Source organism: Scomber japonicus, chromosome 14, assembly GCF_027409825.1.
Source record: "Scomber japonicus isolate fScoJap1 chromosome 14, fScoJap1.pri, whole genome shotgun sequence".
Taxonomy (NCBI): Eukaryota; Metazoa; Chordata; class Actinopteri; order Scombriformes; family Scombridae; genus Scomber; species Scomber japonicus.
Genome location: NC_070591.1, coordinates 22,536,652 through 22,552,898, shown reverse-complemented (window position 1 = coordinate 22,552,898; position 16,247 = coordinate 22,536,652). Strand labels below are relative to the sequence as shown.

Sequence of the window (16,247 nt, the reverse complement as noted above, 5' to 3'; positions counted from 1 at the left end):
AAGCAGTGTGGTTTTGTGATGTGTCAAAGGTGCTCCCCACTAGTACTTCATGAAGATGTGATTCGTACATCTCTTTATATCAGACTTGTCAGTTAAAGGTTTACTTTGAGCTCCTCTCATGTTCTGCAGTCATTCTGAGACTCTCCAGTTCTCCAGACATGACATTTGTTTGTATTATACATTAATCAATTTATATATTTTTCCTTTGTTTGTATTTATCTTTACCCTACGGTTTCATTCGTGTTCTTCAGTATTGTATCCTCTTCCCATGGGAATGCCGTTTCACAGCAGCAGCCCACAATCAGCCTCTTCTCACTCCGGGGGAGGTAGACTCCTGGGTATTTGAGCAATTTTATTAACCCTTGCCACTTGCACACAGATTTAACTTGTGTAGAAGGAGGACAAATGATGGTATGAGTCAGCATCCCTGATAGAAACCCAGATTCTCATGGCAATTTTGCAAAGCCACTCTGACAAAGAGGAACAAGAGAAAGACTTCATTACAGTATTGATACACTTTACTTTCAGAACATTTCTGACTCAATTGCACCAGTTTCAAATCTAAAACTGTCATTTTAGTCAATCTTTCTTTTGTTGTACACTGAACTCCTAGCACTGTTACAAGATTCTGTGTCATCTTTGCCACAAAGGCTGTCTTTTTTTTGTTCCCTGCCTAGTCTATTCCCACCTTTTGGTCATATGCAAGTTTAGCAAAATGAACCAGGGAAAAGTAATTGGATAGAGAAGTCTTGTATTTTTTAGAAGAAATTAAAGGCAGAAATTTAAATTATTCCATTTCATAATCCTTATCCTCCCAAAAATAACTAAAAAGGAGAAAGAAAAGAAAATCATCATTGGATGAAGGACAAGTTTTATTCCTTTAATAAACTATCCACTACCATATATGGACATTTATCAGTGCTATTCATTTACCCATATTTGTCTTTTTGCTTTTTTGTGTCCAAACCATTTATTCCCCCCTTTCCTACATGTGTTGACCTACATGTATGATCAACATATACCAGCACATGGAGGATAAACTGAGGAAAGAAATGCATTCAAATTTACACAAATCGGATTTTAGGGTCGTGAGGAGGAACAGAGCTGCAGAATCAGTCAACACATTTCCACATGTCACAGGATCACAGGATTGTAACTTTATCTTTGGCTGGAATACACGCTCTTGTAAGGGTGTACAGTTTAGCTGCTCATGCTGAAGTACCATTAGGTATCATTCAAGCTTCTATCACTACCCAGTCATTCACTACAGCATAGCTAGCAGGGTGTTTGTTATCAGATGGTCTACATGGTGAAGCATGAGTATAGGGAATCATATCAGAATTAGGTACTGGTGTCTGCAACCAATCGGGTCTTGAAGAAGTGCTCATCTCAATAATACAGTAGCAAGGCAGTCTCACTTTCTGCGTCAATCAACGAAAGGAGAGCGGCTCTATTTAAGAAAGGTGAGGGCTTTAAAGATATGTGGGAAGTGGAAAGAATGATTGTCTTGTATCCTGAGCGACATGCTGCTGTCATATGGGTTGCAGAGAATCATAAAGAATTCAAAGGAAATTAAACAAGTCTGGCTAACATTTTCTATTACCCTGTCAATTGCAAGTGCCTTCATCATTATTTCAAGTGCTAATTGTAAAAAAAAAAAAAAAAAAGACATCTGGTTAAGTCGTAAATGCGGAAACAGGAGATGACTTAAGCAAAGAGATTTATTGACAGTTGATAATAAGATAGTGAAATACCACATCAAGTATAAAGGGAAAGGGAAAAATATGAACCACTCTCAGTTATTCAGGCAGCACCCAGGCGTCCCCAGTCACAACATCACTATAAGATTGTTTACTTTAACACTGTCTCTATGTCTACAATCATAAAGCCAGGTCAGCTTGACTGGAAAGAAGACAGCTGTGTGTCCTTCACTGTCTGCTTGTCTAAAGAGCATTCCATACATGGCACTTATGAAAATAGGAGCATTTCATAAACGACACCTATATGAAAATTCCTTCACATGAATGACACTTTCAATACATCCGCATGGCCTTTTGGAAGATAAACCATGAGGATTTGTGTTAACTGGTAAAACAAGTGCTGAGTTCCCTACAGATTGCCTTGATAGGATTGGAATAGTTTGACTACTAGTGAGTGAAACAGTAAGCTGATATTTTACATAATTGCTAATATTCTGATGAGACTTTTATGTCAGATTTGATAGACTGTAATAATGATCCTCGACAGTGAATGTCTTCTACAAGAATTAAAAAATTCAGGGATGCATAGCAACCAGAGATAGTCCTTGGTTACTGCTCCTTAATTCTGTATCTGAAATAAACAAACATCCATTATCTTCTATTCCCACTCTCTTCTCGGTCTCTTTCTCAATTCCCCCTTTTCACGCCATCATCTTTTTTTCGGGGGCCAGGAGCAGTCGCCAGCCCTGATGGGGGCTCCACAGAGGATTGAGTTGAATAGCTGGGGAACTGAAAGAGGCTGACTGGCTTCACCAGCCTAGCATTACCTCCCATTTACCTCACTTTTCCCTCCCCACCTCCCCAACGGAATACCGGCTCTCAGGCCTTCATCTCACTGCTCCCAGATGGAGAGTGTTTTGTTCCCCGTGCGCTCCTGTCATCTGTCCTGCTCTCCGCCCAGGCTCTTTCCTGAAAGATTACATTCTGGGGAGAGACCTTAATTATATTGCCTGCCCCCTTGCACCAAGCACCCGTCTCATCATATTAGTGCTCTGAGATGAGAATCTGGAGCTGTTGTTCTCCAGTTATCACTCTTGCTATTTACAAGTGCTGTCAGTTGATAAATGTCCTATATCTCTCCATGACTGGGTATCAGGGAAGAAACAAAATAATAGGCTCTGTGTGTGTGTTTGTGTGTGTGTGTATCACAAAGGGAAATCATAGAAGTTTTAGAGTTACATTTTCGTGGTTAACTCTTATAAACTATTGTTTACCTACATGGAATGAGTTGCTAATGAATGCAGAGGTCAGTCTTTAATTAAATGGGGGGTTGTTCTTGAAAAATATAGCAATACTCGCGCAAGTGCTCTTTCTCATCCCAGCATCTCGCCTGTCAAGTGCACTTTGACCTCTGGGGTCAGGCTCAGCTTTGTCAATGCTCCCTCTGTGTGGGCTGGAGAGGATATTAATTCCATCATAGACCAAGTGGCTAAATATGTGTGACATTCCCATTTAGGGTCACTGTCTGGAATGGGACAGGCAAATTCGCCTTCTCCTGCTCTGATCATTCACCTCATGTGTATGTGCAGAGCTTTCATCATACTCCCTAGATGTTAGAGGTGGAAAACTCAAAGATGACATAGTTACTGGTGCTGTGATTGTGGACTAGATACTATGAAGCGTAAGGGGATTCATTCATATGTGTTGAAAAGGCTGTCTAGGGCTGAGCAGAGAGTGGCTAAACATCAACCAGTAGAGGGCGCACTGTTGCTGTTCTGCTTGGCAACAAAGCCAGTTTTGCTAGCAGTAAGAAAAAAGAGAGCATTAGACATGCTTGTAGGAGCTTTCAGTTGGGTTTTTTGATGTTCCAGATCTAGTTTTCCAGTTCAAGAGGATTGTGTGCGTCCATTTGTCCTGTAAGTAGGTTTCAGTTTGATATTGTGAAACATAATTAGTTTGAGTTAAAGTAGTAAATAGAGAGTTAATGTGGTAAACCTTTAAGCAGAAATAAAGAACTCTCTTTGCACTCCACGATCTGGTTATTGAGACCCACCAGAGCCCTGACCGGACTCTCCACAGCGATCCATACTCTCCCACCACCCACACCCCAACACTATTTTTCAATATGATTTGTTAGTTTTTTGTTATTTTCCAGCTAGTCTGCACCATGTTAATGACTTTAGGAGTAGCTGATAGGTATGCCTTAAAGAAAGAAATGCTGATTGGTATGATTGCATCATGTAGGGAATGCACCACCCTGTAGTGTGAAAATACTTGCATTTAGCCTTCACAGAATGGCAGTAGTGAATCAGAGACTGTGAATTAGCTCCCCAGGTGTGCTGAAGTGCTTTCAGAACATCTCATCATCCTCACTGCTAGAGACAGACAGTCCGGTAGATCTTGCGACAACACTGAATGCATCACATAGAGGCCTGAGACCATTCTGTCTCCTGCAACATCTTCTCACATTCAATAACCCTCTGTCAAGTCGGCCATTCTTATTCTCTCATTCTCTCTTCCTCAGTCATTCTCACTTACACCTCATTCTTCCACTTTCTGTCATTTCTCCTCATTATATCCCAAAAGGAGCTTCTTTGCCATCTCTTCAATCAGCAAGCCAGTATGAAGCTGCTGTGAATAGTGGCCTTGATCTTTCTGTAATTTGTATATGTGTGTGTGGTCGTGTCTAAGTGAAACTTCCCTGTGACATCAGTTTCAAGCATGTCTAGGGTTGAGAGTAGGCACAATAGATTTTTTTATTGAAGTCTTACTATTCTCATTTTTCATCGTATAGCTGCTCTCCTTCTATTCAAGCAATCTGTCAAGTGACAATGACTGGAGCAGGAACGTGTAAACAGGACATTTGCATACAGGAAATTGCTTTATTACAATGTGCATTCCCACAAGCTGTCATTATGTGAGAGCTAAAATATGGTTACATCGCTGCCGAAGGAGGAAACTGAAAAATAGCCTTTGCTGACAAGAATACACATACACACCTGCATGCAGGGACACAAACACATGTGTGTATACATATATATATATTTATATAAAACAGCAGGATGCACCTAGTCACATACTGAATATTTGAACATTGAGATCACAGTGAAACACAGTGACTACATGTGTGCCTATTCAAGCAGACCCACCAAAAGGAGCGGATGACTGATGAGCAATGATGGAGTTCTCACTAAGAGACAAATGCCTTTTTATGTAGCAACAGCTTAAGGAGCACTTCAGAGGTTAAGAGATATAACTTTTGTAAAAGAGGCCTCTCAAACACACAAATACTAAAATATACAAGTAGACAAACAAGCTGATACACACAGAAACTCACATAAAGCTTAGCCTCTGTAGTACCATTCACCATCCATTACTTACTTTGCCAACTGAGCTCATAACCTGTGATATAATGACCTATTCATTACTTAGAAAAGCAATAAACTGTACACATCTCAAAGGTACTGTGACGGCCTCACAAGAAGGCTAAGAGGGCCATCAATGTTTGTATCATTCCAGAGAATACACACTTCGAGTCAGAAACTCATGCAGTGAATTTCTTTTGAGGGGGCACAGTTTCACAATGCATATATTAACGTTCACACCAAAACAAACTGTTAACAGTGATTATATGCTTTGGCTTCAATGTTTATGATCAAACCTAATTTAAAAATTAATTCAAGTCATATTTTTTGGCATGAGCTGAGATTTGTTATTCATACCTCACACTGCAGTTAATACGACAGCAATTGATCATACACAACTTCTACAGCCACACAACTCAATGTTTCTGCTAGCCCCACTGTTACCACTTAGTCTGAAGGAAGGATGTTAAATATGGATACAAACATACAGAAAAGTGATTTTTGTCTACATACCATATTATTAAGGCTAATTAAAAACATGTATTGTTAAATTAATTAAAAGTGGTGGAATGTAACTAATCACATTTACTGAAGTACTGTACAATTTTGATGTAATTGTACTTAACTTGATTATTTCCATTTTGTGTTACTTAAAATATCTGCGCCACTACATTTGAAAAGGACTACTTTTTGCTCTGTTACAAAATATTAGGAACACTTTTCAATTAAATCCACTTCATTACATCACCACCACCCACTCAGTAATAAACATTACAACAAAAACTGAAAATGTAAAAAAAGGTTAGTGAAAGTAGAATATATGGCAGTTGTAGTTGTTGTATAGTTGTTGTACTGTATTGATGAGTTAATATGTTTTATAAATATAACATTCTAATTTGGGCCATTTGGGCATAGCAAGTACTTTTTTACTTTTGATCGATTAAGCACATTTTGCTGACTAAACATAGCACCTTTACTTGTAATTGAGTGATTTTCCCATTGCAGTTTTATTACTTAATATCTGAGTACTCATTTTATCACTGATTTCTAGTCCAATCTCAAGCTGAATGGACATAATGCTTCTGACAAGAAAATATTCAGAAGTACTATGGTTGCATTAGAAAAATAATCTTAGAGCTGAAAGTATGAATAAGTAAAACCATTAATTGATTAACATTCATGGCATAATCAATTTAATTAATCATGTGACATGATTCTATTTGGTATTTAGATTGGTTCATAGATTGTGATTGACCACATGCTTGCTTTGGCACGTATTATTTGCAAGCATGGAAGCAGTCAGGCAGCTGTGGTTTTAGAAGAGTAAAAGCATGTTGAAATTGATTCTGGTTACACTCCTTCACTAATATGATCCGGGTGGCTGCCCACAAGCTGGGCTCCATCTCTTCTTCTCCTCAATCAGCCACAGTGCTGACAATATTAACGTAGCCCACAGATCTGCAAGGGCTGATGCATTCTCTCCAACTGTTTTACTGCATTTCCAATTGACATTTATTTACATGGCTCTTAATACATTCCATACTTCCAATCCCATAACCCACACACCTTCACCCAAATGTTCATAATCGAAGCATCCCCACAACTCCCCATTGCTTTTGAAAGAAGAAAAGCTGCGGTATGCTCACGCTTCTATCACACACATGTAATTTGTTGACACAGGATACAGAGGGCTACCGGAGCCCTATGAGGGATGAAAATGAAGTCTGTGTTGGTTTCATGGGGATATCCCTCAGGGCAGGGAAATGAGGAGACCATGGTATGTTAGTGATGTGATTGCCAGAAAGCACATTCACTCTCAGTCAGCTTTGGCAGATATGACCATTCAGTTTTAGCTCATCATATGTGAAAGAGTTCCCATGTTTGTGCATGAATCACAGACATGTAGAAAAGGTATAAATCCATACACTTACACTGCTGCTTATCAACATGTAAAGCATTGGCTAGACATGGCTACTTTCAGATAATGTAGAGGTTGTAGTACAGTTTAAAACTTTAAATCTAACAGCAAGAGCCAGCAGTGGGTTAGTTTAGCTTATCATAAAGACAGGGGCACACAGTAGGTCTGGCTCTGTCCATACAATATGCACCTCTAAAAACGTATCTATCTTAATAGCATAAAAAAGATGTTGGGTTATGTGATTGACTATGCTAAGCCAAGCCAAGTGTCCTCTGTCTGTAGTTTCATATTTAGTGCACAGAAAATAGACTTGTGTCAATCTTCTCATCTAATTCTCGGAAAGAGCAAAGCTAATTGATGTATTTACCATAATGTCTAATTGTTGAACAATTGATTCTGATCAGTTTCATATCATAATAGGTTCTGTTCATTTGTAGATCAAATCAAATAGTGTGAATCTGTGTGATTTTTCTATCTTTACCCCTTGAAAGATAGAATGAAAGAAAGAAATGTAACATATATTGTTAGACTAGACTAAGTCCCATAAATTTCCTGTGTTGACAGCAATGTTGAGCAGTGATCATTTTATAGCATGTGGCAGTGGTGTGTTTCCATTTTTTTTTGCACCATTGTTATATTGTATCAGTAGGCCTTTTGTTTCCCCAAGCAGGGTTAGATTAATGCACTGTAGCCTTTTATTCAGTGTTATACAAAAGAAAAGCCTGTCGCTGGATCCACAGGGAGCTCTGATGGTTACACTTCTACAGAACAGATGACAACAGCTTTTCATCAAAGCTAATGCTTGCTTTTGCTTGTTAACCACGGTGCAATCATTGCACAGATTCGCGCACAGCCATACACACTGTATGTAGTCAAACTGTACTCGTACCCAAACACGCACTGGGTATCCATTCACATGAAACATGCATATTGAAATAGAAGCACACACATACTGTATACATACAGAGGCATGACTCAAAGCATCTTGAGGCATTCTGAGCTGAGCGACATCTGAGTGTATATGACTGTGTGTTTGGATGATGGGAGTCGGGAGCCATGAGCAAGCTTCTACAGTTGCTTTCTCTCCATCTAACACTCTGCAGTTCCTCCTGAAGCAGCATCCAAAGCCTCCTTCTCATCTCCCACTGTGCAACTCAACTGATCCACCCAGAAACACCTCTAGTTCACTCAGTCTGTCTCACAATGGACTAAAAAAGAAGAGAAAATCAAAAGGTTTTTTCAAGGCACAGTTGTCCACCTCAGCCTGCAATCCCTGTAATTTGAGGAAACTGGAGCTTTTGTGTCGTTTATTCTGAGCCTACCAGTAAAGATTTAATTGAAAAAGAATGTCTTATGAATTTGACCCCCTTTGCACACACATACACACAGTCATTTGATGTAATAACTCTCTAGACCCAAGGCCGTCTGGTGGTGGAATTGAGGGAGGCTGTGAGGGGTTGTTGGTAAGATTTTCAAGCATTGCAGCTGATGTGATGAGGAGGGAGAACATGAAAGAGTTTCAACAGCCGGCCATTGGATATGTGAATGGGATGGATAGAAAAGCTATCATATTTCAATCACATTCTGAGGAAAACACTGCAGATTATAGTTTCATTGGTTGACTGGTTTAAGCAGACATGAAGTACACAGCAGTGCGCTACAGAAATGCTTTGCTCTAACATTATAATCAAGGAGACGAGTTGTTATGACTTGGTGTATCGTACATTATAAAATACCATGATTTGACATGATGTCTTTTTCCTCCTCTGCCAGACAATGACACGGAGGGTACAGAGGAGCAGGAGAAGGGAGGTGAGTGACAGAATATTTCATGGTTGCCTTTTCACCTTAACACCTCTATTAAAGCACACAGAGGCTGAGTGAGTGGCGTAGCTTCAACTTGTGACAGTGATTTGCTAGGTTTTATGCAGCAGATGAAATTGAATGTTTATTCATTTTGTGACAAGTTGAATCCCAGGCTTGACACATCGCAGTTAAAAATACTTAATGTCAGGTACATTACATTACAAGAGCTTATATCCGCAGCTAATTCCCAACACCATTCTCTTCATCCAGCTTACCGGCACAATGCCTTTAGACCACCTCAGCGAGTGACAAAGAAACAGCAGAACAACACCCCTCCGCAGCATGCGCCAGGCAATGGCACAAACACAACTGTCAGCGCATAATGCTTTTATCACCCCACCATCTTGGCTCAAGGCCTGAAACTCCCAGATACTGCTTATCGGGATAAACTATTGACATTTGTCTGTGAATTGATGTCCTAAATAAGCAATGGCACCAACAGGAAGCCCCATGGTAGTGTGTATACAGTTTGAATAGCAGGAACAACAGATCTGATAGAATTTAGCAGCAGTTGGGGTTTTTTTCTCCTTGGTAGACAAAAGATTTTTATGAAAAGTTTGATGAAATGTACAGCCTCTTGCAGTTTTCTCCAAGGTACAGTAGGTCTTAGAAAGCACCTGATGGCAAGTTTTTTAGAGCATGGGGCTCGGCAGGTCTAACTGCTGTTTCCATTGACAACGTCATAGCACATGTGCAATCAACTATGCAGAGAACAATGTTAGTTTTACTGTCTGTCAAAGGAAATGTTCAGATTACCATAGATGTAATGTAGGACCCAGGGTGCTATCAAAATGTTTTTCCTCCCAAAGTCACCCTCATGATTTGCCAATTACACGCATCTGTGTTTTCAATGAGATTCCATTTTGGGTGAACATAAAAGGGCTGTTTTATAAGTGCACTGTAAAATGTGATATTCCAGAGTGAAACAATGTGCACGTAATGGCTAAATCATAAAGACTTGGCTGAGAGGAACTGCATTTTAGAGTTTGTCCTATTGTTAGCGCCTGAATGACTCCGTTGTTTTCTGTTGCGTTCCTCACCAGCTATTTTACACCCCATACCATATAATAACATAGCACTGGACCATATCAAGCCAACTGAAATAACCCATGATAATTCCTAGCTCTGGTGTATCATCATGCCAGCCCTGCCCTGGTCCAGTTTGGCCTTGTTTGATGGGCCTCTGCGCCAGTGCCAAGGACTGGCCTTTTATTCTGCTCCATCAGCCAGAGTTTGCATCAGTGCTGCCTGGAGCCTATTCAAAGGTTCAAATGACTGCCATTCTCACATGGAATGGTGCTTTTGTCCCAGACTATACTCTGGAGTTGGTCTCAAAGCCTCACATTCTTCCCTCTTCTCCCACAGGAGTCATCTTTTTATGTCAGGCAGGTATAAAACAAAACAGCGTTAGAGCCATTCTCCCTCAGGCTCTTGTAATTTGGTCAGTTGAGACAAAATGGCCAACTTAGAATAATCACTGTCTCAGAGAGCTTAGCTTGCCAAATGTCATCTTTTCTCATACCATCCCTCATCCAACATTCAAAAATTGACAATATGTTACGCCCTTTGCATCCTGATGGTTTGGTAATAACAATGTGTCGATCTTGCATCACTGAATCACCAATTACCTTTGTTTATTTATAGATGACACACCACCATCCACGAAATCCACAACCCAGGAAGAGAGTGAAGACAGTAACAGAGGTATGCTTGAATATGTTTTTAATTTGTATTATTTTGAACATGCCAGGTAGCGTTACTGGTAGAGGAAACAAAGAACATTAATATATGTTTACATTCAAATGTATTTTGTGTGTATGGCCCTGTTCACAGCTGGCATTAACATGCATCATGGGTGATCTGATTACAAGTGGACAGCTCTGAGTACAAATGTTCACACTGCATCTCCACATGCGTCTCAAGTGACCACTTGTGATCAGATCTCACTTCCTGACTCCAGAGGAAGGCCAGGCACTTCTCATAGCTAGTTTGCTGAAAATTAAAAGAAGTTTGCAAAGACCTTGGTGTGTAGGCAAAATCAAAACTCTTTGAAATCAGACAGTGTGTTTCACAAGTACCCCATCCACAAGAATTCATTTTGCTTGTTGTTGTGGATTGCTAACACACTCATTCACACCCACACACACATTGGGGTTCAGTATCTTGCCCAAGGACACTTTAACATGCACACTGGAAAAGCTGGAGATTGAACCACCGACCTTGTTATTAGTGGTTGACCCACTCTACCTCCTTAGCTACAGCCACCTGTGATCTTAGATCTCAGTGTGTCATCAATGCTTCTTTGGTGCACGCAGCACATCTTAGGGCAGTCCGCTTGGGAATGGATCACCGAAGAAGATGTATTTTAATGCCAGGTGTGACAACAGAGCCTATGAAGTAATAGAGTGCGTGCATGGTCAGTAATCGTTTGCTCTCTGGCTCTCTTTGGGGAAATGAATACGAGATGAAGCTTTGTCTTTTTTAAAAGAATGTTTTCTTAGAGGCAAACTTGTTTAAGAAGCCATTATCTGGCTATTCTGCAGTTTCAGCCCCTTTGGATGTGTAATATTGAAACAATTATAGGCTTCTCCGATACGATGGACCAAAGATAATTAGATTCTTACACTGGAGGGTGTTAGTAGGCAATTAAAATCGTACACCATCCATTTGTCTTCAAGCCTTAACGTTGCAGGGAATTTTTGAAGATAGCAGTCACGGTTGTTTTCTTTGGGGAAACGATTCCTCTTGCTGATTGTGAGAGGCTGGACTAGATAGCACTGTCACTTCAAGGGCGTCAATGTATTTTGTGTGTTTAAACAAAGCACAATAACTAATTTCTTCCCGCCTATTCAACATACCTTTCCATAATCCACAGCAGTAATTCAATATGATTCACAAATTCAATCACCAGCATTAGGAGGGCATAAGTATTTTGTAATAATCTTTATAAATCCTAATTTATCAGGCCCGGCAGCTTAATAGTAACTAATCCATTCACAAAAGGCCTTGGCACAGCTTTCTAGCATGGGAACACTCAGTCCTTGAGACAACCTCTCTCACAGGAAGGGATTGAAATGATTTTGTACTGCCTGCACTGTAAAGGTTAGGTCTGGTTCAATGTAGCACATAGAAAGGATTAATCATAGAAAACACTCAGATGTCAAGATAGCACAGAGCAGAGGGAACACTAGCTGCAAAAACAGAGTGTCAGCTATGTGAGACAGACGTTTTGAGATCCTTGAGAGTCTCACACCACCTCTGTACACCAGCATATGATGTTGTTACAAACAAAAAGTCCACTGTGTTGTCTATAGAACCAGCAAAACAGGTCACATATTCAGTCCAGTCAATATGTGGACCACTTTTGAAAAATAAATTACACTCTGCAGCAGTGTTGGTGGACTGTGTCTGTCAATATGCCTCAGTGTGATCCATCACATCCATCACACTCCTCGGGGGATTCATTCTCCCCAGTCTATGGGTCAGGCATGAGGGGCTTTTAGTCACGGTACTGATGAAGAGAAAACATTAAGGCTTTTTCTAATGTTGTTTCATGATAAATACACTGGTTAGTGGACTTAGGGTAATTATAGGGCTGCTCTGTCCCACACACAACAATCACTACACTTACAGTTGTTGTGTCACTGACTGCACGACCATAATGCTTCTTGAGTCTGGGCGGAGTGAGGGAAGAAAACAGCAAAAAGCATGCAATTAACACAAATACAAAACTGTATGAGAGAGCACATGACCTGTGAAACAACCCACTGTTCAAACTCAACACAGCAGCTTCTCCATCTCCTGTTAAACATCAAAACACATATGAGACTATATTGTATTTTACAGTGTATTATGATGTTACACTTATTAAATCTTACTAGTTATTGTATTATGTATTCCTTTTATTACTTTATTATTGTGATATTTTTTTCCAAGCATTTAGCTTAGCTGTCTGAATGAATGTTTTCCATTCACATTCATGTCCATATTAAAGCTCTACATAAATAAAGTTAAAATTATATTTACTTTAAGACCAACCCAACTGGTGAACAGCCTCTCAGATTTGAGCAGTATTTCAACTCCTCTTCAAACGGAGTGAACACACGATCCCCCGTCAACTGCAAATAACCCCGAAGTGTATTTGTGAAAAAAGGGTCACAGATTAACTATGTGTGTATGTGTGTGTTATGAGCTATGTTGTGATGTAATCCACATGAAACACAAGCACAGCATGCAGAGGCTGCGAGCTATAGAAAAAAAAAGAGAGAGAGATGGAGAGGGGAAGGGTGGGGTGGGAGGGGGAGACACAGAGGCGAACGCTGGCACAGAGGTCCAGGGCTGAAGTATAAAGGAGTCTCTTTAGAGGACACCTGAGTTGGCAAGCAGCCCCACAGCATCTATTATTTGATATCAGATTGGTATTAGTGAGATTAGTGGATGTCACAGGGCACAGTAAAATGTGAACATTGAGCCAGAAATCAATGCCTGGCTGGATATGTTTGCCTGGCATGCTTGAGCTTCTGGGAAAGACCAGAGTAAGAGAGCAGGAGATGGTGAGAGATGGCACTGAGTGTGGACATGGGGATTAATAAATCTGCGTGGACAGACAGTGAGCCTCTCCGTGAGACGCCTTTAACACTGTGGCAGCCGTCAAGCATCACACACACACAAACGCACACACATTTCACATGAAAAAGGTCTTTGAATTATAGCTTTTGGTCATCTCAGAGCCCTTTTTTCCTTTTTACACATGTCTCATGAATTTTTCAAGTTCCCCTTTTTTTTCTTCATTTTTTTAATCTTTTTTTGTCCTTTGCTCCAGTTGGCTTTAATGGACGTTGTAGGAGACAGGGCTGAGGGGAAGAGATAGACTGTAACTAGGGTGTGTGAGTAAGTGTGCGAATTAACTTGGTCACATTTCTGGTCATTTCTGAATATACCATACTCCTTTTATGTCCTACTTGTTGTTTACTCAGTGGTCATGCAAGTAGGACACTGAGGGAAGGTTGCATATCAGCATCTAAATTGTTTATGTCCTTCTGATACTGTACCCCTGGATCTGTTGTTGACATAAATAAATCATCTAAGTGTTTGTGAGACTATTTTTTTTCCAACAAAATGCTACAGTGCTCAACACAAGTGCAGCCCTAAAATTGCCTTTTTTTCCGCTATATTTCTGAAAGTGGAATTCACAGGAGAGAACTGACACTTCAGTCTTGAGGTGTGGACTTGGGCTGGAGCCCTTTTGTGTGAAGTACTATGTCAGACTCTGATTCACAGCGAAGACAGTTTAGTACAGTGAATATTGGGTAGGAAAGCTGTGACAATGCTGCCACCTGCTGCTTGGATTACATGTGTGGGCAGTGTGGTGGAGGTGCTGGCTGTGTTTTTACTTTGTGGAGAGACTGTGTTCTAATTGAGCTAACTTGGAGACATTACAAATCACATCTGCCCCACATAGAGTCTTTTGTTGTCTGGTTTTTGTGTGCATGTGCATGTTAATTCACAAACTGTCCCTTAGCATCCTTCATCACAAACTGAATACAGTTTCATTCAATGAGTCATATATGAATTATCAAATAAGAGGGAGGAAATTATATTCAATCTTTTATTATATCTGATATATTGTTGTTTGGGATAGCTTGAGATAGATACAACAGTCATGCACAATTTTTAAAAGCAGATGAAAGGTTTAGAGTGACCTGATGGTCAATGAAGCATTCATCTTAACCTGCTCTCCTTATATAGCATTCTTCTCAGACCCATGTCTGAAGCTCAATCTCAGAGTGCCAGTCATAATTAATAGAAAGGATTGCCATCTACTGTGTGTCACCAGTATTCTGCGTGATGGACAGAGACACATGAGACAAACATGCAGCACTGGTAGAAGTGGCCTTTTCCCCATTTAATAGAAGCTGGCATTTTTATTGTTCTGAGTGCAGGGCAAAATTGCATAGATATGGAAAAATGGTTTCTCTCTGCAGCTTGTTAAAAAAGCAATTATAGAAGCTGCACAATAGCCATTGTGGAGCATGTTCTCTTATTGGTGTCATGGCTTTCATTTACTCAATTTGTCCCAAATGTCATTGGTTTGTGTGTGTGTGTGTGTGTGTGTGTGTGTGTGTGTGTGTGTGTGTGTGTGTGTGTGCGTGTGCGTGTGTGTGTGCGTGTGCGTGTGCGTGTGCGTGTGTGTGTGTGCGTGCGTGTGTGCGTGAGAATCTAAGAGGGGGAGAAAGAGGTGTGGATGCAGGAATTAAAGTTGATTTATGTCACTACTAAAATCTGCCTTTTGGCATAAATTGGTGGTAATCTGCATTGATATTGATGATAGTTTATATATAGTATTTGAGAAAGTGTTTTCATGACTCTATGAGCAAATATGATGTCTATAAGATCAATATGATGAGTGTCATTCCAGGCTGTTGCACTTGCATTATCTCTGGAAAGTACTTTTATACAAACTGTTTTCTTCATGGCTATTCATGGAAATAGTAGTAACAACTTTCATTCTATAGCACCATTCATACAAGAAATGCAGCTCAAAGTACTTTACGACAAAAGAAATTACAAGTGCTTCACATGAAAAGGACATAAAAGATTAAACATGATACCTGAAGGTTTTGTATTCATCATTTAATATAGTGGCAATGACTGTGCTGAAATAAGTATTGAGATCATTTACCTTACTTAAGTCAAAGAAACAGTACAACCAAGTACAAATACTCCATTGCAAGTTAAAGTATCTTGAGAACTCATATGTTATAATATTAATGTAGATGTGGTTTTAATGTTGAATCTGTTTCAAGCAACTTTATGTACCACTGTGTATTTCATTGTATTATATTATTCTAAGTGCCTCATATTTTATAAGCCAGTCTTGTGTTTTATGTGTCACATGTTAATCACCAAAGTAACTATAGCTGTCAGATTAAAAAAAGTGTGATATGTCCTTAACTGCACTGAAGTACAATACTTGAGTAAATGTTACGTTCCACCACTAGCTGTGGGCGCCTACTGCTAAAGTGCTAAATAACATTTGAGTACCTCTTCTTTGTAACAATATAACAATGATTCATCAGTAGGCCTCCAACAACTGAAGCTCAAATTAGCAAGAAAAGATGAAATATGATGTGACAAAACATGACAAACTGAACAAAATAATAAGTTGTTCCATTTTTATTGACATGCGCGGGGGGCGTCCTTTACAAATAAGTTAGAACATGGGCACAAAACCAGATCACAATTGATCAAAGAAACCCACAGAGTGTGTAAAAGTACATTTTGAAAGTGAGGCTTGTGAAACAGGAGCCAGTAAGGGATGTTGCCATTTTACGTGTGACGCCAGCTCTTACAAGATGATTTCTTTGCCTAGAGAGGACAAACAGTTTGTGATCATTA

The 16,247-nt window shown here is 39.8% G+C and overlaps 1 protein-coding gene across 2 annotated transcripts in view; it reads left to right on the top strand.

Annotated features, from left to right (window-relative positions):
* macrod2 (mono-ADP ribosylhydrolase 2) overlaps nt 1-16,247 on the top strand; it is a 416,544-nt gene that overhangs the window by 380,716 nt on the left and 19,581 nt on the right. For both annotated transcript variants that reach the window (XM_053333715.1, XM_053333714.1), the window contains exons 10-11: nt 8,757-8,795; nt 10,494-10,553. In XM_053333715.1, the coding sequence (XP_053189690.1) occupies nt 8,757-8,795; nt 10,494-10,553 (99 nt within the window). The remainder of the gene's footprint in view (nt 1-8,756; nt 8,796-10,493; nt 10,554-16,247) is intronic.